Below are 23,531 nucleotides of genomic sequence, written 5' to 3'. Positions count from 1 at the left end.
TAAAGCAGGCCATGAATAGAGACATGACCCCATTTGACATAATTCTATATAAGTATGGAACGCATTTACCCAAATTAACCACTATTTTAAATAGAATTTTACTTGCAATTGATGAAGAAGAAACAACAATTTACCCCCCAAAAATGGGCTATAGATTTAGGAACAGAAATAACAAAAGAAGGCTGGTCAGAAATATGGTCAGCTTCAGGAATAAGTTCCAATATCTTTGCTGTTAAATTACAATCTTTTAAGTTAATTGCTCGTTGGTACCTGCCGCCTTCAATTGTATATAGATTTAAAGCGGTACAATCCTCAAACTGCACTCAGCAATGTGGACGCTTAGCCTCTTATACTCACTCATGGTGGTCATGTCCGCAAATTCAGACTTATTGGAAAGTTATTATACAACAGATAAGCCTAATTTTAAATATAAATTTACCTTTGGATCCCGAAGTAATCCTGTTGGAAAACTGGTCACGTTCTGGAATAGAACACAGAAAAAGAGAAATTATTACTATTCTTCTATCAGTTGCAAAATCACTCTTGGCATATAGCTGGAAATCTGTTACAATTCTATCAACACATTGGAGAAAAAAGATATGGGATTACGTATTTTATTTTATGTAAATTAGCTTATTCAACCTATTTTGTTGCACCTACTGTGTATGAAAAGAAAGTTGTTGCGTTATGGTATCCTGTAATAACGTACTTGTTGGAACACAATGTTATCCCAAACAATTCTGTATATAATGATCTAATTTATTTTTTAATTTTATTTTTTTCAGAACGGTTATCATTAGTGTATATGATGCTCTGGATGATAGCTGTAATTGTAAGAATATGACAATAAAAGTAAAAATCGCCCCTTAAAAAAAAGTTTAAAAAAAATTACAGCATTTCTAAATGATGCATTCTCTTTTGCAAGGTTTGATATAAATAGGTCTATATTTTTAAAAAAAAAAGTGGACGTGGCGCTGGGGGTGGCTGTAGCTGGAACAGATGAGACTCGCAGAGTAAAAACTGTCACCAGACAGCTGCTGGAACAGCCTCCTTGAACAGCAGACAAAGCGTGCACCTGGCATAGCAAATGCTGCAACCGTGCACTTTACCTATCACTCACAGACTGCAATCACGTACAAAGGAGGGGAGGAACCATCCTGATAGACACCGATAACACAACCTGACTTGCAATATTAAGGCAATGACAAAGACGGGAACATGGCATACAACCAAGCACATGACCAAAAAGGCACCACCCGCCAGGGAGCCACACCCGACAGAGACAAACTCCAGAGGGGGTGTTCGCTGACCCAAAAAGTGTAGGAGGAGGCAAAGCACATGTAGAAGGGGCAAAAATAAAGGAGTGGCCTTTTCATAAACATGACTCACAGTGCTTTGCGCAGGAAAAGGAGGACAGGCAAGGGAACAAAGGGCAAAGGCGGCAAGAACAGATACCCTAACCTGATCCACAGTGCCACCCAAGGCAACACACAAGCACACCAAAAAGTCACCACCCACCGGGGAGGAACATCCAACGGAGACAAACTCCAGAGAGGGGGAAGCCTAATATAAGGAGACACTATTGAGATATGTATATGTGAGAACATATGAAGCATACATTGTGTAAGATTGATGCCTACAACAAACAGTTACTTGCTGTACATTCCTCTAAAAGTTTTAGACATAATTCACAGGACACAGCTTTTTGAATTAGAATAGCTTTTTTCTGGCTAAGTGATAACAGCTAGTTATTAAGCTTGATTAGACAGTGTGGAGTAAAATGACAACATAATTGGAGTTTTTCTTGGTTGTTTTGGATACTAAACAATATATTTTGTTCAAATGGCACATGCAGCTGTTCTCTACGTTCTTAAAAATCAGCTGTAATTCATAAGTGGTTGAATTGGGAAGTAAGAGTTTGGGTGGGTCTGGTCTGTCTTCTGTCAGCATGTACTAACGGGGTTTTGAGCTAGATGGAACGTTAGCTGTAAATTGCAGAGAGGCATGTTTCAGGGGATCAAAATGCAAGGTACATACTAATTACATAACAGTTACATGATAAATGTGCCGTTTTTCAGGTGGGAAAACTGAAATCTGAGCTAGATGAAAGTCTGCTTAGTGAAAAGCAGCTGAAGCACAAAGTGGACCATCTTAAGGAGGTCATTACTTCTAAATCAGAAGAACTGCGTGTAATGTCAGAGCGCGTTCATGAAACAATGTCTTCAGAAGTGCTCAGTCTACAACTTGAGCTAATAGCTCTTGAAAACTCAAAGGTATGTAGAAAATTATCAACCAATAATAAAGCATTAAGATGAAATAGCTAATATAAAGCATTAGCCTGCTTGGAATACCATAGGCTCGTAGGGTAAGCTACATCTGGGGAAACCAACTCTTTATTGCAAAAACTGAATCACATTGCAGTTCAGTCGTTGGTGTTCTTGAGTACCGTTGAAAGTAACAGAATCTAAATGCCAGTCCTAACTCTATTTTGGGCTTCAGTCACTGTGTGAAGGGGTTTTTTTATATGAGTTCAGACTGCTGTTCAGTTAAAGGTCTGATTCTGTGAGTTGGCATTGTAGCCATCAGCCATCTCCTGTATCCCCATCCCATGTAGCTCCTTCTGCCTGGATCCTGGACTATATCAATTACTGTCGTTCATCAATGCGTTCTGACTATCTTACCTTGCAGTTTAATAGTGAAGTTACCTTGGGAGACAGCCTTGTATGAAAAGTGAAGTATGATTTGGGCACAATAGTATGTTCGAGGAATATAGTTTCTTGGTGTACAAAAGTACTAATTTGGTTCATAATTTTGCAACAGGGAGAACTTGAGGATAGGTTACACGAACTGCAGTACAGCAAAGAACAACTGGAACTTGCAAACAGCAATCTCAGCAATCGTGTCTCACGTCTTGAAGAGGAGAAAGAAGATAAAGAAAAAGATCTTGCCTCTTACTGTAATGCATTAGAGGTGATGTATATTGCTTGCTACTGCAAGGTGTGACAGATGCTACCCAACTTCATTTTAAAATAGAGAAGAGAACCTTATTATTTTATGCATGTATCTGATTTTCAGTGCAGTCCTTTGCTGAGTTAACATAGAATTACATAGTTAATGCTGCATTGCATTGTTTTCTGGTGCAAACGGAAATATTTGGACTTAAGTGAGGATCAAAGATAGTGCTGGAATTGCAACTGCTGTAGTGCCTGGCTGAATATTTCTTCAGAACCCACTTGGTATGTGAACCCACTTGGTGGCATATAAGGAGTAGCTTCTGAAAGCAAATTGCTGTGGAGCCCACCGGTGGGTACTGCCCATTCTATAAGCTCATGGAGTCTTATGTTGTCAGTGAGTTAAGTGGGTTTGTAACAGCAATGAATTCCACTGCTAATTGACTCCATGTTTCCAATTGCCTAGCAGATGCCTTCTTCATTATGAACATATGAAGCTGCCTCATACTGAATCAGACCCTCGGTCCATCAAAGTCATTATTGTCTACTCAGACTGGCATGGCTCTCCAGGGTCTCAAGCTGAGGTTTTTCACACCTACTTGCCTGGACCCTTTTTTAGTTGGAGATGCCGGGGATTGAACCTGGGACCTTCTGCTTCCCAAGCAGATGCTCTACCACTGAGCCACCGTCCCTCCCTCATTAACCTACTTAGCCTGAGAACTATCAATAAATAGTTGCAGCTTATATTTGTTGCAGCTTATATATAGTCCTACCTTGGCTACAGAAAATTTGCTTTATCCCACTCTAATGTACCCAATACTCTTCAGTCAGTAAGGATTCTTGAACATGTGCCTTAGCTACATTGCATGTTCATGCACTTGCTGTATATTGTTGAGGGTGGGGTAGGAATAACTAGTCGCTCTTGAATGTGCGTTTGCAAGCCTATGATGCTCTTTAAATTCGTGAACAATTATATTGGCCAACTACTGCTAAGTGAGGTACAAGATGAAAACATAATCCAGGCTACTTTGAAAGTTTTCAGGACCAGATTAACTTCTAGGAAAGACATCCTGCACTTCAGAGTAGCAGTCAGCCGATAGTATAATGCTCCTGTATTGATCTTTCATGTGGCCTCCTTTGGAATATACAGTTCTGGTTACAATTCTGGTTAACGTTTCTCAGAAAAGTAACCACAGAGCTAGAAAGTACAGAGGAGTGCAACCAAGATGTTTAGGGAGTTGGAGCACCTTCCCTATGAGGAAAGTAGACAGCTGGGTGGCAAAACCGCGTGCTGAGCGTATGGTGACTTGCCTGACTGGTGCGAAGGTAGCGGACATTGCGCATGTTGTAGATAGGCTGATAGACAGTGCTGGGGAGGAACCAGTGGCCGTGGTGCATGTTGGCACCAACTATGTGGGGAAATGCAGTCGTGAGGTCCTGGAGGAAAAATTTAGGCTGCTAGGCAGAAGACAAGACCAGGACCTCCAAGGTAGCTTTCTCAGAAGTGCTACCTGTTCCACGTGCAGGGCTGGAGAGACAGGCACAAATTAGAGGTCTCAGTGTGTGGATGGGACAATGGTGTAGGGAAGAAGGGTTTAAGTTTGTTAGGCACTCGGATGCTTTCTGGAACAAGTGGGAGCTGTACAAAAGAGACGGTCTCCACGTGTCCTCAGATGGAACCAGGCTGCTGGTGCTTAAAATCAAAAAGGTGGCAGAGCAGTTTTAAACTAAATCTAGGGGAAAGCCGACAGGAGATGAAATGTCTCTGGTTCGGGAGGACTCATCTCAAAGAGATGAAGGGTTAGCTGTTACCTTTCTACCAGGTAATGGATCAGAGTTGTCCACTGAGATGGTGACAAACAGTATCTACTGTCTGCCAAAGTCTCGAGGCAGCAGGAAGAAGGTTGCGGGCCTAACTTGCCTGGGAAATTATAAATGTTTGTATACAAACGCTAGAAGTGTTCAAAGTAAAATTGAACTGGAATGTTTCCAACATTGAGTTGGAATGTTTAGTGTTGGGGGAAAACAGACATTGTGGGAATTTCAGAAACTTGGTGGAATGAGGAGAATCAGTGGGACACGGTGATTCCTGGATATAAGTTATATCGGAAGGATAGGGAGGGAAGGGTTGGAGGTGGGTGGCTCTGTATGTCAGAGAGGGTATACAGTCCAGTAAGACTGAGGTCAGAGAATTATGTAGATTCCCTTCTAGAAATGCTTTGGGTCGAAATAGAGGGCCCAAAAGGAAATTTAACTATTGGAGTTTGTTATCGCCCACCAAATCAAAAGATAGAGGACCATTATAATATGATGGAAGGATTAACGATAGCGGCTAAACGTAAAAACTGTGTTGTAATAGGTGATTTTAACTACCCGCAGATTGATTGGGTCAATATGAGTTCAGGTCGAGAGAAAGAGATTGAGTTTCCAGATGCTCTCAGTGACTGTGCTATGGAGCAGATGGTTACAGAAACTACCAGGGGTGAGGCGATGCTGGATTTGGTCCTAAGTAATGCCCAAGACTTGGTGAGAGATGTAAAAGTGATCGCACTGCTTGGGAGCAGTGACCGTAATGTTTTTGATTTCACCATTTATATAAATAGGGAGTTGCCCCAAAAGACCAGCACAACCATGTTTAACTTTAAAAGGGGTAAATTCTCTGAGATGAGGAGGCATGTGAAGAGGAAACTGAAAGGTAAATACAGTCAAAACCCTTGGAGAAGCTTGGAGGCTATTTAAAACTGCAATCCTAGAAGCTCAGATAAAATATATACCACAAGTTAGGAAAGGCACAAAGAGGTATAAGAAAAGGCCTGCATGGTTAACGAACAAAATAATGGAAGCTGTAAAAAGTAAGAAGGATTCCTTTAGCGGTGGAAAGCTAGTCCAAGTGAGATTAATAAAAGGGAACACAGGCAAATGCAAGACTGTGATCAGGCAGGCAAAAAGGGACTATGAGGAGCATATTGCAAAAAACACAAAGACCAACAATAAAAATTTCTTCAAATATATTAGAAGCAGGAAACCAGCCAGGGAGGCAGTGGGACCCTTGGATGACCAAGGGGTAAAAGGATTGCTGAAGGAGGATAGGGAAATGGCTGAGAAGCTGAATGCATTTTTGCCTCCGTCTTTACTGTGGAAGATGAGAAGTGTGTTAATAAAAATATACATATAAAAAGGAAGATGAGAAGTGTTTACCTGCTCCAGAACCACTAATTTTGGAAGAGGTGTTGAAAGACCTGAGTCAGATTGAAGTGACAAGAGAAGAGGTCCTACAACTGAATGACGAATTAGAAACTAATAAGTCACCAGGTCTGGATGGCATACATCCAAGAGTCTGAAAGAACTCAAAGGTGAACTTCTGGATCTTCTGACAAAAATATGTAATCTTTCATTGAAATCTGCCTGCGTTCCTGAGGACTGGAAGGTAGCAAATGTCACCCTATCTTTAAAAAGGGTTCCAGAAGAGATCTGGGAAACTGACTTCAATACTGGGAAAGTTGGTAGAAACCTTTATCAAGGACAGAATGAGTAGGCACATTGATGAACACAAGTTATTGAGAAAGACTCAGCATGGGTTCTGTAAGGGAAGATCTTGCCTCACTAACCTGTTACAGTTCTTTGAGGGGGTGAACAAACATGTGAACAAAGGGGACCCAATAGATGTTGTTTACCTTGACTTCCAGAAAGCTTTTGATAAAGTTTCTCATCAAAGGCTCCTTAGTAAGCTCGAGAGTCATGGAGTAAAAAGACAGGTCCTCTTGTGAATCAAAACCTGGCTAATTAATAGGCAGCAGAGAGTGAGTATAAATGGGCAGTCTTCGCAATGGAGGACGATAAGCAGTGGGGTGTCGCAGGGCTCAGTGCTGGGTCCCATGCTCTTTAACTTGTTCATTAATGATTTGGAGTTGGGAGTAAGCAGTGAAGTGGCCAAGTTTGCAGATGACGCTAAATTGTTCAGGGTGGTGAGAACCAGAGAGGCGCTCCAAAGATCGGTTGAGGCTGGATGAGTGGGCGTCAACGTGGCAGATGAGGTTCAGTGTGGCCAAGTGCAAAGCAATGCACATTGGGGCCAAGAATCCCAGCTACAAATACAAGTTGATGGGGTGTGAACTGCCAGAGACTGACCAAGAGAGAGATCTTGAGGTCATGGTAGATAACTCACTGAAAATGTCAAGACAGTGTACGACTGCAATAAAAAAGGCCAACACCATGCTGGGAATTATTAGGAAGGGAATTGAAAACAAATCAGCCAGTATCATAATGCCCCTGTATAAATCGATGGTGTGGTCTCATTTGGAATACTGTGTACAATTCTGGTCACCGCACCTCAAAAAGGATATTTATAGCATTGGAAAAAGCCCAGAAAAGGGCAACTAGAATGATTAAAGGTCTGGAACACTTTCCCTATGAAGAAAGGTTAAAACGCTTGGGGTTCTTTAACTTGGAGAAACGTCGACTTCATGGTGACATGATAAAGGTTTACATCTTCACCCAAAGGGCAGAGGTCCATCAGTGGCTATTAGCCACAGTATATTACTGGAACTGTCTGGGGCAGTGATGCTCTGTATTCTTGGTGCTTGTGGGGGGGGGGCAAAGTAGAAGGGCTTCTAGACCCACTTGTGAACCTCCTGATGACACTTGGGTTTTTTGTTTTGTTTTTTTAACCACTGTGTGACACAGAGTGTTGGACTGGATGGACCATTGGCCTGATCCAACATGGCTTCTCTTATGTTCTTATGCTGAAGAGTCTGGGACTTTTCAATTTAGAAAAGAGATGACTATAAACCATGATAGAGGTGTATAAAATTATGCATGGAGTGGAGAGAGTTGACAAAGCAAATTTTTTTCTCTCTCCCAAAATGATAGAACTTGAGGGCATCCCATGAAGCTGAAGGGCAGTAGATTCCAGATGGGTAAAAGGAAATAATCTTTACACAGAGTGTGTTTAAAACGTGGAATTCACTGCCAGAGGATGTAATGATGGGCTCAGGAATAAACAACTTTAAAATGGGGTTAGATTAATGGAGAGATGGTCTATCAGTGGCCTACTAGGCATGGTGAGTGAGGAAGGCACTAAACCTCTGAGTCCCAGAGGCTGGAGACAACATCGAAGGAAGGTCTCGGCCTCTATGTGCTATTGTTGTCCCTCCAGAGGAACTCATTGGCCACTGTGTGAGACAGGATGGTGGACTAGATGGACCATTCTTTTGTTCTTATACTGATCACCATAGTGGATAAAGATTCTAACAATCAAAAGGAGGCGTAACTTCTAATTGCATTCTCCTTGTATACTTCAGTAAAGGCTAGAGTCCTTTGCCAACTTTTCTGGATTTCTTCCTTGCAGTTTACTTTCTTCTCCACTCAGTGAAAATGGAAGTTCTGTGTTTTTCTACGTAAGTTGATGGGTTTGCATTTTTGACCGACAAAGTGATGGGTTCGGTGGGCTGCATTTGTGACTGACAAACAGTATGGTACAATAAAGAAACCGAAAGCAAAGCCATGTACATTAGGATGATGCAGTGTTGTGCTAATGTATTTATATGTGAAGACGTAACTTTATTTAATGTTGGTTTGCTTTCACATGTAGAAAGCTCGTGACGTCAATAGGGATCTTCAGGCTCAATTGGATCATGCACTGCAAGAGGCCTTGGATCCTTCCAGTAAAGGCAGTTCTTTGTTTGCTGAGGTACTGATTCTTATCAGGGCTAACAGAAACGTTTTGCACCAAATACCATATTTTTACGCTCCATAAGACGCACCTGACCATAAGACGCACCTAGTTTTTAGAGGCGTTTGTGTGAATTTAGAGGCATTTGTGTGAATTTTTTGCAGTATTCGCTCCTTAAGACGCACACACTTCCCCCCCCCACTTTTTTGGGGGGGAAAAGTGCGTCTTATGGAGCAAAAAATACGGTACTCTGTGCAGTTTAGTTATGGTATTTGTGAAGAACCTTTATTTTGGGTTGCTTCAGAACTGAAGAGTTTTGAAACTCAATTGGCAAGGTTTATACAAGTCTTTATTGTTGTTTGTTTTATTAAAATATTTATACCATGTATTACCTAAAATGGCAGATAAAATATTTGTTCAAAGCAATAAATATACGTGGTGTTTCCAACCTCCAGGTGGGAACTGGAGATCTCCCAGAATTGAAAGCGGTTTCCAGACTACAGAGACCAGCTCACTTAGAGAAAACGGTTGCTTTGGAAGTTGGGACTCTATGGCTTATATCCCACAGAGATACCATAGAACCCTCCCCAGGTTCTGCCTTCAGATCTCCAGGAATTTTCCAGTCCATAGTTGGCAACCCTAATACTGCGCTCACACTGTCTTTTTGTTGCTGTTATATTGGGGAAGGTGGGAGCTTGATAAGGCTGTTGCAGGTGGATGTGTTTTCATATACTCTGGCTACTGAGTTAGCATGTCAAGCTCCCATAAGGCTTGAAGGAATAGTGCATATCCTCAAGCAAACTGATTCTAGTCACAACAGATTAAGAGGCGAAGTACAGTTTAAAAGGATAAGTACAAATAACAAAACAGTAGTAATGCTAAATAGCCTAGAGCCAAAACTGCAAGGGCAAGAATGTAGCTCTTCTTTCAGATAGCTCTCGATCCAACTCTGTGTCTTCATTTTTCAGGAACTACCATCTGCAGGCACCTTTAAACCCTATCTTAAAGCATACCTAAATGTAACATGTACTAGGAAAGAACAGTCTTTAGGTTGGGCCTATGTTACTCTTGGCTAGCTTGTTCTAACTTCTTTTTTCCTGTGTTACTCCAGCCATTCAGTTAAAAAAAAAAGAAAGAAAGGTCAAAGTGGAAATTTTTGACAACTCTGGTGGGAAAGAAATCACTAACTGGACCTGGATGGACTGAAGTACAAATGTGTTGTTTTTAAAATCAAGACCTAGTTAATTTGCAGCCAGCAGTTTTGGTACCACTCAATAAAGCAGCTATTAATTTTAATAACATAAATATCTAGCCATGTAACAAAGGAGCTTAAGTGTGAATGGAACATAGATTAATAATGCAAGTGTAACTGTGTGTAAGTTGACTGGAAAAACAAATTTTCTGTCCTGCACCTTGGTTGTAGTTGTCGTGTTAATAAAAGTGTCAATAATATGCACAACCATTTTACCATGTTCCTTATTATAAAGGTGGAGGACAAGAGAGCAGAAATGGAGCGTCAGCTGATCAGTACAAAAGTAAAATATCAGTTACTACAAAAACAACATACTTTTATTAGAGGACAACTGCAAAGAATGAAGGTATGGTTAATCCAGAATTTCTTAAGGCAGAAGACAAATGAGTGCAGGATAGGAACTGAGTATGTATTTATGTTTGCCCTATTGACATAGCATTTCTAATTCTTGTATGCAAACAGCATACAATTCTTAGAAATCACAGGCAGTTAGGCTAACAGCTAGGGGGTTGTCTGTAATTAGATTTACAGCATTTCTGAGCGAGAATATGTGCTGTAACGTGGTATATAGAAATATTTATATGCTAATTCTGCAAACTATTTCTTAGACTATAATAGAACATTATTTTTCTCTTCTTCAGCAGACATGTTTCTAGAATCTTTTTAGCAGCATTTAAGTAACTTGATGGTAATTCACATTCCAGGCTAGTATGGGTGTAAAGCAAAACTGGTTACTAGCAACCAAAGAAGAAGAAGAAGATATTGGATTTATATCCCGCCCTCCACTCCGAAGAGTCTCAGAGCGGCTCACAATCTCCTTTACCTTTCTCCCCCACAACAGACACCCTGTGAGGTGGGTGGGGCTGGAGAGGGCTCTCACAGCAGCTGCCCTTTCAAGGACAACCTCTGCCAGAGCTATGGCTGACCCAAGGCCATGCTAGAAGGTGCAAGTGGAGGAGTGGGGAATCAAACCCGGTTCTCCCAGATAAGAGTCCGCACACTTAACCACTACACCAAACTGGCTCTTCATTATGATGCTTAGGACTGGAGGTTCTCTAGGACCTGGTTATCCTGTAGAATTTCAAATATTTGAGTTGTCTGAATGTAGATTATAATGATCTCTCTATGGGTGCTGATCCAAAATCGGGTTTGACTTGCAGCTACAAATGGCTACACTGCTTCGGATGAAGGGATCCCAGGGGGGGCAAGATCAGCTGGAACGTTTGCAGAACATGCTTCAGCAAAAGAATAGTGAAATAGAAGAACTTATTACGAAAGTGAAGCAGCTGGAAAAGCCCAAGGTATGTGTTTTGACAATAAAAGCTTGTTTCTGTCCGGCTTAATTTAGCAGGGAAGTACACAGTGTTGTATCCTTCCCTTTGGGGAGAAAAGAATGTGTTCCAAGGTTTAAAAGTAGTCTGGAAGCTCTTGAGTTGACATCCAGCTTCAGTGAATGAGCCACTACACAAAGAGCTCACCTTACCCCTTGCAGTTGGGAACCTCGTGTCTAGAAAACAAGACTATTACTCTGTTCTAGAGCCACAAACTAAGCACAAAAATCCCTTCTCCACAGAATGTGGACCTGTGCATTCTCCAGGGCTAGGAGCTGTGTCTCCGGTGCTTTCTTTTTTGTCCACAGTATCTGTTTTGGAAAAGAGAAATTCTGTTTCTCAGAATTTGTCTTTTCAGACCTATTTCAAAGACGGTTCTTCTAACAGCACTGGGGAGTTCTCCTTGACACTTCTCAGCCCTTCTCCATCTTCTTGCCTTCATTTCGTGGCTAAAACAGCATCCTTTAAGAACTGATGGGAATGTGGCAGGGAACTTCCTTCCACAGACTGCCACAACCGCTGTCTTATGTTTGGTCAAGGCCCATAACACTGAGACTGGCAGGCATTGTTTTAAAAACGCTCTCACTGTGCGTGGGTGAACAGACCTTCTGTAGACTCTTCTCCCTCTGAGTCGGAGGACTTATGTGTGGGGTATTCCCATCGTTGCTTTAGGGAGGCAGGAAACACTTTTTTCCTCTTCCTTTTGGCACCTTTGGAATAACCCACCCCTTTCAGTTTAGTTCCTGCCTTTGTAGAGGGTAGCAGCAAATAGCATAGGCTTAGTCTTTCCATCGTTTTTAACTTAAATCCTTTCCCCTTTCCTCTTCTCACTTATATTCCTCAACATGGCACTTTTACTGCTACATTCCTTCTCTTTTTTTGTACCTATCTTCCTCCTGAAATACCTCTACCTGTGAGGAGACAGTGAGGATTCGCCACTAACATCTTCAGTCTGTCCCCCGTGGCATCCAGAGAACGCTCTAACGGGTTCCTCTCAGAGGAGGAACAGGAGGCTTGCGCCGCAGCTGCCATGAAATTGGCCGGTGGGGCCAGCTTGCCTTCGCGACTTGTTTGCACCATCCTCAACAAGTCTGCCGACGACACGGCTGCACACAACACCAGGAAACACTGTCGGCAAGAAGAACCCGCAGCTCTGTTGCGGCTGTTCGCGGTAAGCGGTTGCGGTCATTTTGGAACTGCGGGGTTTGACTCCAGGCCTTTCTTGCCCTTTGTGTGCGGCGTGCCTGAGGCAGACAGAGACCACAGCCTGAGCAGCTCCAACGTGAAGGCTCCATTTCTGATAGGTAATAGAAGGGCCTGGCGTGATGTGGTCCATGGCGTCACAAAGAGTTGGACTTGACTGTGCGACTGAACAGCAACAACAAATGTACGTAGTGACCGCCAGTACTATAAACCCTGAAGTTATGCAGGTCTTCAGACCGGCCATGCAGGAAGTGACGTCTAAATTCTGCACCAGGGTGAGCATTAACACCCACTCCTTCCAAACCCTTCCATTCCCCAGTCTCTCCACTCCTGGCCAGCCAAGGCTGCCTGCAGTGCTACCACCAGCCTCAAGGGAACATATGATTCTAGGGCTGACTCTGTCGCTTCAGGGCCTGAGGCAGAAGACAGGGAGGAGGGGGGAGTTCCTCTCAGAGGACGAGGAAGAAGTCAAGGTTCCAGAACAGTGCAGTTGCTTCTGGGACCTGCCTACCTTAGGGACCGTCTCTCCCCACATGTCCCCCAGAGAGTGCTGAGGTCGGGGTCTCAGAACCTCCTTACAATCCCTGGGCCAAAGGAGGCCCGTCTGAAAGCGACCAGGGACAGGGCCTTCTCGATTGCAGCTTCCTGTTGGTGGAATCAGCTCCCGGAGGAGGTGAGGGCCCTGCGGAACCTTGAACAGTTCCGCAGGGCCTGTAAAACAACCCTCTTCCGGTTGGCATATAATTAACTGTGAGCAGAATGCCTGAATATTAAATCTTAAACATCAGATTACTGAATATTGGAAATTTGAAGGACTGATTTAAGGAATAGTAGCATAGTGTATATTGATGTGAGTTTTATGTATTTTTAGGTTTTTATGTATTTTATTGTATAATTTTAATCGTATTTAAATTGACCTCTGTTAGCTTTTATTGTTGTAAGCCGCCCTGAGCCCGCCTCGGTGGGGTAGGGCGGGATATAAATCGAATAAAGTAAAGTAAAGTAAAGTTCAAAGCAGAGGGCTATCATTTATTTTCCAAAATACTAAAAGCCCTGGAGATTCATGACTTGCCTCCCGAGGAGTGGGAACACAGAATTCCTACCCAGGGAGGAAGTACTAGAAAAAGTTTTTTTCCCTTCCGTGAATATTTTGAGTGACAGCTTAGGGCAAAATGGGACAAGCCTACTGCTAATAAGTAGTTCCCTCATCTTGTAAAGAAGTTTTACGTCTTGTAAAGAAGCTTTATACCTTGCCTAATTATACTAATGAGTTGCTACAGGTTCCTGCTGTGGACAGACCAGTGGCAGCACTTCTGGTCTCCTGTCGGAAGATGGTCATGGCAGTATCCATCACGCTCTAGACAAAAAGGCAGAAGCAGCAATCAAGAGGATCCATGTATCCATCGCCATGTTGGTGAGAGCATCTTCTATGATTTCCAGAGCTTCCACTGTGGATCCGCAAACTGATCCAGATACTGTCTGAAAACAATTGGCGTCTTTTAGAGGGGGCCCACTGTATTCTTAAAGCTACTTCTTTCATGGCAGTTGCTACTCTGGACGTCCTAACCTTTGTCTCTAGGGCCATAGCATTGACAACCATCACCAGGGGACTGCTATGGCTCAGATCATGGCTGGCAGGTCTTCTTTCAAAGTCTATTATGACAACTTATCTGTTACAAGAGGACAGACTCTTCAGAGATTCCTTAGACAAAATTCTTGTTGAGACCTGGGATAAGAACACAGACCATCAGACATGGTTCACATTCCTTTTGAACCTAACACTGATTGGCCAGATTCCACGCAAACAACAAGAAGTCTAATTGGAAAATGCCAAGTCCTCCTTCAAAAGAGGTTCATTTGGATCCAAATTCAACAAGCATACCTTCAACAAGTCTGACAAAACAGATTGCGACTCCAGACCAAAACAAGCATGACTACAGGTCCTTTCAGGTGGGGGCATGCCTACTCCGTTTTCTGCCAGCCTGGTAGGTATCTCAGGTGGACTTTTGGACAATAGAATTGGTCTCACAAGGTTAAACCATCAAGTTCCACTGAACAGATTTTTGAGATCCCCAGTGGCCTCATCAGAAGTCTTATTACCTCTGTGCTTTACAACATCTCATTGACATCTGAGCCATCAAGCCGGTTCCATTCGAAGAACAGGGCCAAGGTGTTGTACAAATCTGCAAATTTGAATGTCTTTGCTGAATGAAAGATGTACAGCCAAAGTCCAAGTGATTTTGTAAAGTTTTAGTGTATGTGTTAGTGTAAACAAAGGGGTTTACTCGATCCTGATCATGGTTCCCAAGAAGAATGGAGATTGGAGAGCCATTCTAGACCTCAAGTTTCTCAACAAGTGCATCAGGCTTCATTGTTTCCAATTAGGCGAGTTCCTCACCTCCATGGACCTTACAGAAGCATACCTTCATGTTCCCATATACCCCTTGAACAGATGCTTCTTTCACTTTGCAGTGGAGGATCAATATTTTCAGTGCTGGGCCATGCCATTTGGTCTCTCCTCAGCTCCCAGGGTTTTTTTTTAAAGCTTCTCATAAATCCAGTGATACATCTCAAAAGACAAGGGATTCACATTTGGACAATTTTCTAGTCAGGTCAAGCAGTATGTCTAAGTCTTTTCTAGATACAAAGACTATTCTTCTTTGTCTGCAGGAACATGTGTTCCTCATGAATGTCTCCAAGAGTGCACTCCATTCTACATAACTGATCAAACATCTGGGAGCAGTAATTGATTCTATCGGCAACATCTTGTTCCTTCCTTTCACCAAGACCAAGAAGATCCACGAGATAGCAACCCTGGTGATCAGGAGCCATTCCTTGTCACTCATGTTGTTGGCCAAACTCATGGGTCTCCTGGTGTCTTGCATAGACATGGTTCAATGGTCATGGCTTCAGTCCCGGTCTCTACAGCTTTTTCTTCGACCTTAACAACTGGCAATTATTGAAAGAAGAGAGACGACCATGTGCCAGTGGGAGTCAGACCAGTCTTCTGTGATAGACTTAGATGAACAGTCTTCTTCAGGGCAGGGTGTTCCATGTCCCTTATCCCAGGGAACTGTTCACCAGTGCCAGCCTGCAGAGATGGGGAGCAGTTCTTCAGGAGGTTCCAGCTCAAGGCCTTTGGTCTCTAATGGAATGCTTGTTGCCAATCAACGTACAGGAATTCAGGGTAATTTGACTAGCATTGATTCACTTCAGTTCCAGCCTTTTCAACCAACATGTCCTGATTCAAACAGACAACATGTCTGCCAAGGCATATATGAACAACTGGGGGTTTTAGATAATCTCAGTTACACAAAGAAGCCATGAAGATCTTACAATGGGAAAAAGGGACCCTTTTCTCTGTGATCCTTTTCATCTGTGAGGGGGAGTGATCTCTTCATCCAAATCTGTTCCAGCTCATGTCAATGCCTGGGTTGTCCTCAAGTGGATCTATTTGAGTCACCTGCAAACCATCACCAGGAAGTGGAGAAGACACCACATAGCCTTGAGGTCTTCTCTATGCATCCCCACCACTTCCTCTTCTAGCCAAGACCATCTGGAGAATGAAGGATCTCCATGCAGAAGTCATACTGGTGGCTCTGTTTTGACCATGAGAGCCCTGGTTTTGGACACTGTAAGGACTGTCAATTCATGCTCCAATTACACTTCCAGTCTCCCCAGGCATGCTCTGTCAGGGTCCTGTTTGGCACCCCAATCAAGAGTGGCTCTGCTTGAGCATCTGTCAGGTTCTGCATAGCTTTCATCAACTCAGCCTCTTTGATTTGAATCAAATAAGGACTTTATTGAAAAGATACATGTTCACAGCAAGATGTTTCTTGTTAGAACTGACCTCAAAGGGTAGGGCCAGAAACTTATACTCTAGGTATGGCAGTTAATGACATCAACAACTCAAGGCATATGAAAGTGGCGGCAAAGCATTTGAATTATTATGCGCTCAATTCCCCCACCCACACACCAATGGCCACTCAGTGTCTTTTCTTTGAAAATGAAACGCCATGCCTATTCTCTCCAGCAGTTCAGGAAAACACCTGCGTCTCAAGGCCAAGGAAAAAAGGGAGGCCGTGGCTCGTTTGCACCCTTCATTTCATTATAAGTTTACATGGGTTAAAAAAATAAGCAGAGCTGATTGACAAATACATTATTTATAAAAAATGAAATACGAAAGACATATATTCATTATCAGTAAGCAACATTGGAAATTGGCTGACATAAAATCATTGGCTTCACCTGGTGGTTGAACAGGGCATCCTCCAAGAACCAGGATATTCTTCTGAGGTGACGGACATGATCCTTGTGTCCAGAAGACAATCCACTATCCACATCTATAACACGACCTGGAAAGCAATTGTTAGGTGGTGCAGACAAAGGAAGGTGGATCCTCTCTCTCCCTCAGTTGCTTCAGTGATGTCTTTTCACCAAGACAGTCTTCATTCGGGTCTAAAAGCTTCTGCTCTGCATTGACATACAGCTGCACACTCCTTGGTACTTTCACTTATAGGGTGACACTAGTTGTCCAAACATCCTCATGTTCAATTATTCCTCCAGGAGGCTGCATCTAACGCTCCTCCTCAAGTCCATGGCAGCTCGACACAGTTTTGTCTGGACTCACTAAACCACTGTTTGAACCTCAGAGAGAGGTAGGAGTGAAATGGCTCTGCATGAAACTCTCTTCTTGGTTGCTGTAACGTCAGCATGTAGAGTTTCAGAGATCAGTGCCTTATTGATCAAATCCAGTCTTTGCATATTCACAAAGACAAGGTGGTGTTCAGGATGGATCTCCCAAAAGCTCCTTCCAAGTTTCATCAATCTCAAGAGATTAATTTATCTACCTTTGCCCACAACCTAAACATCCTAAGGAGTTCATTTGGCACACCTTAGACATCAGAAGGGCCCTAAAAATTTACATTTCCAGATCTGAAACTATATGGAAAACAGACTGCATGTTTATAAACATTTCTCCCCCTTGGTTTTTAAAACATGCATCATGAAGTCATACCAAACCTTTAATGGCATAACAGTTGCAAATGAAAATACTTCGAATATAAAAAATTTAAACATTTGGAGATAAAATAAAACAGAAACCAAGATTACAAATTGCATTCATACATGGTCAGATTTAATTTAAGAACGTCAGCCAAAACTTTTGCCACAGCCTCGCTAACCTCCCACTCAGTATCATTCAGTAAATAATGAGAGGGTGGCAGAATAGACAGATCTGGGGAGAAGGAAAGCTTGCAAAATTAGAGATTATAATATATAGAACAATCAAGCAATATATGCTGAATTGAGTCGGGAATATTCACTCCACAGGAATAGAGTCTATCACATAAAGGGACTCTATGATATCTCCCCTGTAAAAGTTCGGAGGAAAACGCATTTAGTCTAGCCAACATAAATGCCCTGCGATGACTAGGAGGGAGTTCAGTCTGATAGATAATGGGGCATTTTGTCACAAAAAACATTGAGACCTAAGGATGCTAGGGAGCAGATATAAGGGTTCATTGGGCATAGTTTTGTTTCCTCCAGCTCCAGCTATCTCAGTTGAATACATCTGAGGATATATGATTCATCAGATGTAAGAAAATCATCAACTGCTATCCCCAACTGGTTAAGGATGAGATATATGGATCTCTTTTCAGACAATCAAGAAGGCTGTTAGGATCTGTTCTAAAATGAATTTTGAGCTAGAATTTAAACACTGCTGTGAGGAACCCAGTCAGTGGCTTTACTCGGGAGGCGACCACTTTAAATTTCTCCCCGGTCACCTTCCCTCAGTATCATTCCAGAAATCCTGTCAGAACTCTTAATAATTGGCACCAGATGGTTTTAAAGGCAAAACCCCCACAAAATGTTTATTAGGTAACAAAAGGCAAGGAGGAGGATGAAATATTGATTATAACTGTTCAATATTAAAAGGCAAATCAGTTGGCAGCTGGTTGGCAGAATAAAATAATTACAGAGTAAAGACTTTTTCAGACTGAGGTAAAAATATAACAAGACTTTGGCAGAATATCTTTAAAATAAACAATAAACCAGGCAGATTTCAGAGTCCCACTAGACTACTTCACACAGGCTGTCTGTGCCTTCTGGACACTCAGAATGTTGTTTCTTCAGATGTTTAAGCCCTAGCTTTGGCAGTGCCAAATAAATAACAAACTTCAATCACTCTTTCCACACACACATAGAGAACTCCTGACTGGTGTCAGTATTCTCTCTCACAGACCCTTTCACACTAGCTATCTTCCAGGACTTGCACCCCTCAATACCGATGCGTCTCAGCCCCACAGCTAGTCCTCCGGTCTGAGTCTTGGGTACCTCTGCTGACCCCCAGAATCCAGTTCTCCCCTCAGTGTGTAATTGTGTGATCTAGTTTGTACTTGGAGATTGCCTGATGCTCTGGCAAAATCTCCCTCAGAGTTTCAAACCGACTGAAAACTCCCTTTTCCAGACAGTCAGCTCTGTCTGCCACAAGGAGCCCAGCCACTCTGGCTGCTCTCAGCCCCTTGTCCAGTTGGTTTTACAACTGCCTGGCCTAAGCCCACTGTCTTCACTTCAGACTGATATTCTGAAGACTTCTCTCGAAACCCCCCTGGCTAAGACTAAAAATCCTGAGGTGATTTCAAAAGTATTCCAAAGGATACTCTTCCGTTGCTTGGGCAACGTTCCAGCCAATCGCTGCAAGCCTGTTTCTCAGCTACTTAGGCTAAGGGTCTGAGTCCGTCACAACTGCAATCCAGGCTTTTGTCTCCACCAAAGACTGACCCACTTCAGAGTCATATAAGACTTTGGGTTTTCCAGTTCCAAAAGGCATCAATGCACATTTGCTGCACAGTGCTTCTGCCAACTCAGTCCTTCTCAACCAAGCATCGGCGGAAGACGTTTGCAGAGCAGCCACGTGGTCTTCCATCTCCACATTCATCTGACATTATAAGATTCACACCATAGCATCAGCAGATGCAGCCTTTAGAAGAAGTCTTGCAACATAGAAGCATAGAGTTGGAAGGGATCTCCAGAGTCATCTAGTCCAACCCCCTGCATAATGCAGGAAACTCACAAATACTTCCCCCTAAATTCACAGGATCTTCATCACTGTCAGATGGCCATCTAGCCTCTGTTTAAAAACCTCCAAGGAAGGAGAGTCCACCACCTCCCGAGGAAGCCTGTTCCACTGAGGAATCGCTCTAATGGTCAGGAAGTTCTTCCTAATGTTGAACTGGAAACTTTTTTGATTTAATTTCAACCCATTGGTTCTGGTTCTACCTTCTGGGACCATACAAAACAATCCCACACAATCCTCTTTATGACAGCTCTTCGAGTACTTGAAGATGGTGATCATATCACCTCTCAGCCGCCTCTCCTCCAGGCTAAACATGCCCAGTTCCTTCAACCATTCTTCATAGGACTTGGTCTCCAGACCGCTCACCATCTTCGTTGCCCTCTTCTGGACCCGTTCCAGCTTGTCTATTTCCTTCTTAAAATGTGGTGCCCAAAACTGAACAAATACTCCAGGTGAGGTCTTACCAAGCAGAGTAAAGCAATACCATCACTTCACGTGATCTGGACACTATACTTCTGTTGATACAGCCCAAAATTGCATTTGCCTTTTTAGCCACTGCATCACACTGTTGACTCATGTTCAGCGTATGATCCACTAAGACCCCTAGATCCTTTCCACACATACTACTACTAAGACAAGTCTCCCCCATCCTATAACCAAGCATTGGATTTTTCCTACCTAAATGCAGAATTTTACATTTATCCCTGTTAAAATTCATTTTATTGGTTTTAGCCCAGTTTTCCAGCCTGTCAGGGTCATCCTATATCCTGCTTCTGTCTTCTACTGTATTTGCAACCCCTCCCAATTTAGTATCATCAGCAAATTTAATAAGCATTCCCTTTATTCCTTCATCCAAATCATTTATAAAGATGTTGAACAAAACAGGTCCCAGGACAGATCCTTGAGGCACTCCACTTGTCACTCCTCTCCAAGAGGATGAGGAACCATTCACAAGCACTCTTTGGGTGCAATCTGTCAACCAGTTACAGATCCACCTAACGGTAACAGGATCAAAACCGCATTCTACCAACTTGTCAACAAGGATAGTATGTGGAACCTTATCAAAAGACTTATGAAATCAAGATGAACGATGTCTATAGCATTCCCCTGATCCAGCAAGGTAGTCACTTTCTCAAAAAAAGAGATCAGGTTAGTCTGACATGACTTGTTCTTGAGAAACCCATGCTGGCTCTTAGTAATCACAGCCATTCTTTCTAAATGTTCCATACACATATTGCTGCTGCTGATGACTAACTAAGACACTCTGCTCTGGAACTTTCCACACAGATGTCCTCTGCCTCAGAGGGAGAATGGCCCATTGGTGCTTATCATGAAGGGCCTTCTCTGAGGTCAGGAAGACATCTCTCCTCTTCCTTCATCATTGTCTTTTCATTCTGGCATTTCTCTTTTTCCTTGTCTGCTCTATGCTGCTGTACTTCTGTATCTTACAGTACTGGTGTTATTACAGTTGTGTCACTGTTCCTGCTAACAAGTTGTGTTTTTCAGTTAGAATTAGAACTTAGGATGAGTTCGCTGCTTTCAGAGCCTCAAAACTTGAAAGGGATGGGTTATTCTGAAGGCACCAAAAGGAAGAGGAAAAAAATTGTCCCTTCCTCCCTAAAGGAACAATGGGAATAACCCACACAGATGTCCGTCTGACCTCAGTGTTGTATCAAGTGGTTGTGGGACTAAGATTCCTCTCTGGCTATGTCCAGAGGTCAAACATCATTGAGATCATCAATGCCAATGAGAGAACAAGTGTATTGATAACAAGAGATCTAACTTTCTGGTATTGAAGCTACACTGCTTCTCAATACAGAAAGGCCTCATGTTTGAAGACTTTCAATACCAGGAAACCTCCCTACTGCTGTACCTCAAGATAACACAAGAGAGCATACTCAGTGGACTAGTGAAACCTGGATGATAATATCTACAGCAGCTGACCCAGGCAGTGTTGCATAGAGGAAAGAACTTTTGATGAAATTGTTATACTCTGGCCTGGTATTGGTCCTTCAGATGGTGCTGAATCAAGAATGCTGAAAGAACTGCATATGCTGAAAGAGCTTTGCTGCAGTTCTACTGCTTTCTTTTATTGAGTTCAGTTCCAAAGGTGCCAGTGGCTCCCAATTCCATTCCTGTATCCCTAAGCAAATATTAAAATGCAGGCTATTTATTTCTTTTTGGTGATCATTTATTTCCTCCATCAAGGCTGTGGCAATCATGATTTTTAAAACTTTATCCTTGGTGCTTTTTTCAACGATGAAGAACATAATGCCAGTATTTCGTGAATTTGAATGAGATGCATTTTTGCGTACCATTTTACAACCTGTGTTCTCATTTTTACAGTCGGTCATTGATTAACATTGAATCCTGGAATACTCAAAATATAAAATGCAAACAATTGCCTTCGGTTTTTATTATTGTTCTCCTGCAGGTATCTGAAAGCTCAAAAGAACTGATGCTTTATAATGCTTCTGAAAGCAAGGAATTTGGACACGGCTGTTACACAGACTTACTGCAGATGAAGCTTGAGAACTCTGAGTAAGTGGTGTTAAAGGGAATGGTCAGGGCAATTTTTTTTCTCCGTAGCTTATGCGATGCTCAGTGATGCCCCAAAGGCTTTTGTTTTTAAGCCTGACTTTGAGGTTTGTTTACCCCTCTCCCCCCACCAGATTAATAAAATATCATTTTTATCCCAGTGATGGTAAAAAAAAAAAATAGCATTCAAAGTCTATTATCATCTTGTTCATTACCTAGCCATGCTTTTATAGTCAAGGGTTATTTCATGGTTGAAATCTAATTCTGGCCTTTATTCAGGATTTATTCAGTTGCACTAAAGCTGAACAGTGAGTTCAGTCTCAAATAATACTTAAGCCACCTTTTAGGTGATAAAGCCTCTGAGTTCTGAAGTGATCATTAGATAGCCAGTACTTAATCACATTTTTTTCTTTTTTTGGCAGTAAGGAGATAGAACATTTGAAAAGTGAATTGTCCTTACAGCGAATGAAAGCTTTGTTTGAAAATCAGCAGGTTTTGGAGATTGAGCGGAAGCTTTTTGCAAGTGAAAGACAGCTTGAGGTTTGTCAAAGTGACAATATAAATTTGCGGGTGCTTCTGGAAGAACTGAGAATCAAGTATGAACCTGAAGGTAAATGTTTAAATTCCCTGAATGGAATAGAATTCATCCTTGTAAATGTTCAGGAGTGCCTTGAGTTAGAACGAGCTGCATGAGTTTGTAAAAGAGCAAGGGGGCATTCCTTATCCCAACAATAATTGAAATGACTTTCACAACTCAGAGTACGGATTCGAGAGAACTTTTATAGAATAATGGCATTTTAACTGCTAAGTATCTCCCTTCATTAAAAGAGATTTATTTTATTTTACTTCATTTATATCTTGTCTTCCCCAACGGGGAACCAAAATGGCTTGCAGCTTTCTCCTCTCCTCCATTTCATCGTCATACCAACCCTGTGAGCTGCGTTAGAAGGTGTAATTGACCCAAGGTCACCTAGTGAGCTTCCATAGCACGTGGGGATTTGAACCTGGATTTCCCAGATGCTAGTCTGAGACTCTTAGCTGTTATGCCACATTGGCTCTTGAAAGTAATAAGAGCCAAATATGGGTTATACTATAATATGGGTCTGTCAGCTACAATTAGCTAACTTGTTTAATTTTTAACTGGTTTTTTTGTTCGATTTTAACTGTTTTATTGTGTTGTAATCCGCCCTGAGCCCATCCTGGGATAGGGTGGACTATAAATTTGCAATAAATAAATAAAATACGGATCTAATAGTGTTACAAGTGATGGTAGAGTGTGAAATTGGTGCCTCACAATGGCAATACCCCCCACGAGCTGAGCTCAAACTTTCCCAAAGCTTAGAATGAGCTTATAGCGGCGGTTTCATTTCTTACCACCAAAGCCATTTTGTTTCTTTCCGCTGGAGAATGATGGCAGCCCTCATGAGAGGTCGTCCCTTGCTGCAGCTGCCACCAGACAAGTTATGGGGAGGGGATAGAAGGACTTCAGACTTACGCTGAGTGTCCT

General features: G+C 42.4%; 1 protein-coding gene across 1 annotated transcript in view; it reads left to right on the top strand.

Annotated features, from left to right (window-relative positions):
* Positions 1 to 23,531, top strand: part of SPDL1 (spindle apparatus coiled-coil protein 1) — a 54,377-nt gene that overhangs the window by 21,797 nt on the left and 9,049 nt on the right. The window contains 7 exon segments of the mRNA XM_060240609.1: positions 2,079 to 2,273; positions 2,821 to 2,970; positions 8,542 to 8,640; positions 10,110 to 10,220; positions 11,035 to 11,175; positions 21,921 to 22,027; positions 22,447 to 22,634. Coding sequence (XP_060096592.1) covers positions 2,079 to 2,273; positions 2,821 to 2,970; positions 8,542 to 8,640; positions 10,110 to 10,220; positions 11,035 to 11,175; positions 21,921 to 22,027; positions 22,447 to 22,634 — 991 coding nt within the window.

The sequence above is a fragment of the Heteronotia binoei genome, chromosome 5, assembly GCF_032191835.1.
Source record: "Heteronotia binoei isolate CCM8104 ecotype False Entrance Well chromosome 5, APGP_CSIRO_Hbin_v1, whole genome shotgun sequence".
NCBI lineage: Eukaryota > Metazoa > Chordata > Lepidosauria > Squamata > Gekkonidae > Heteronotia > Heteronotia binoei.
This window is presented reverse-complemented; position numbering and strand designations above follow the sequence as displayed.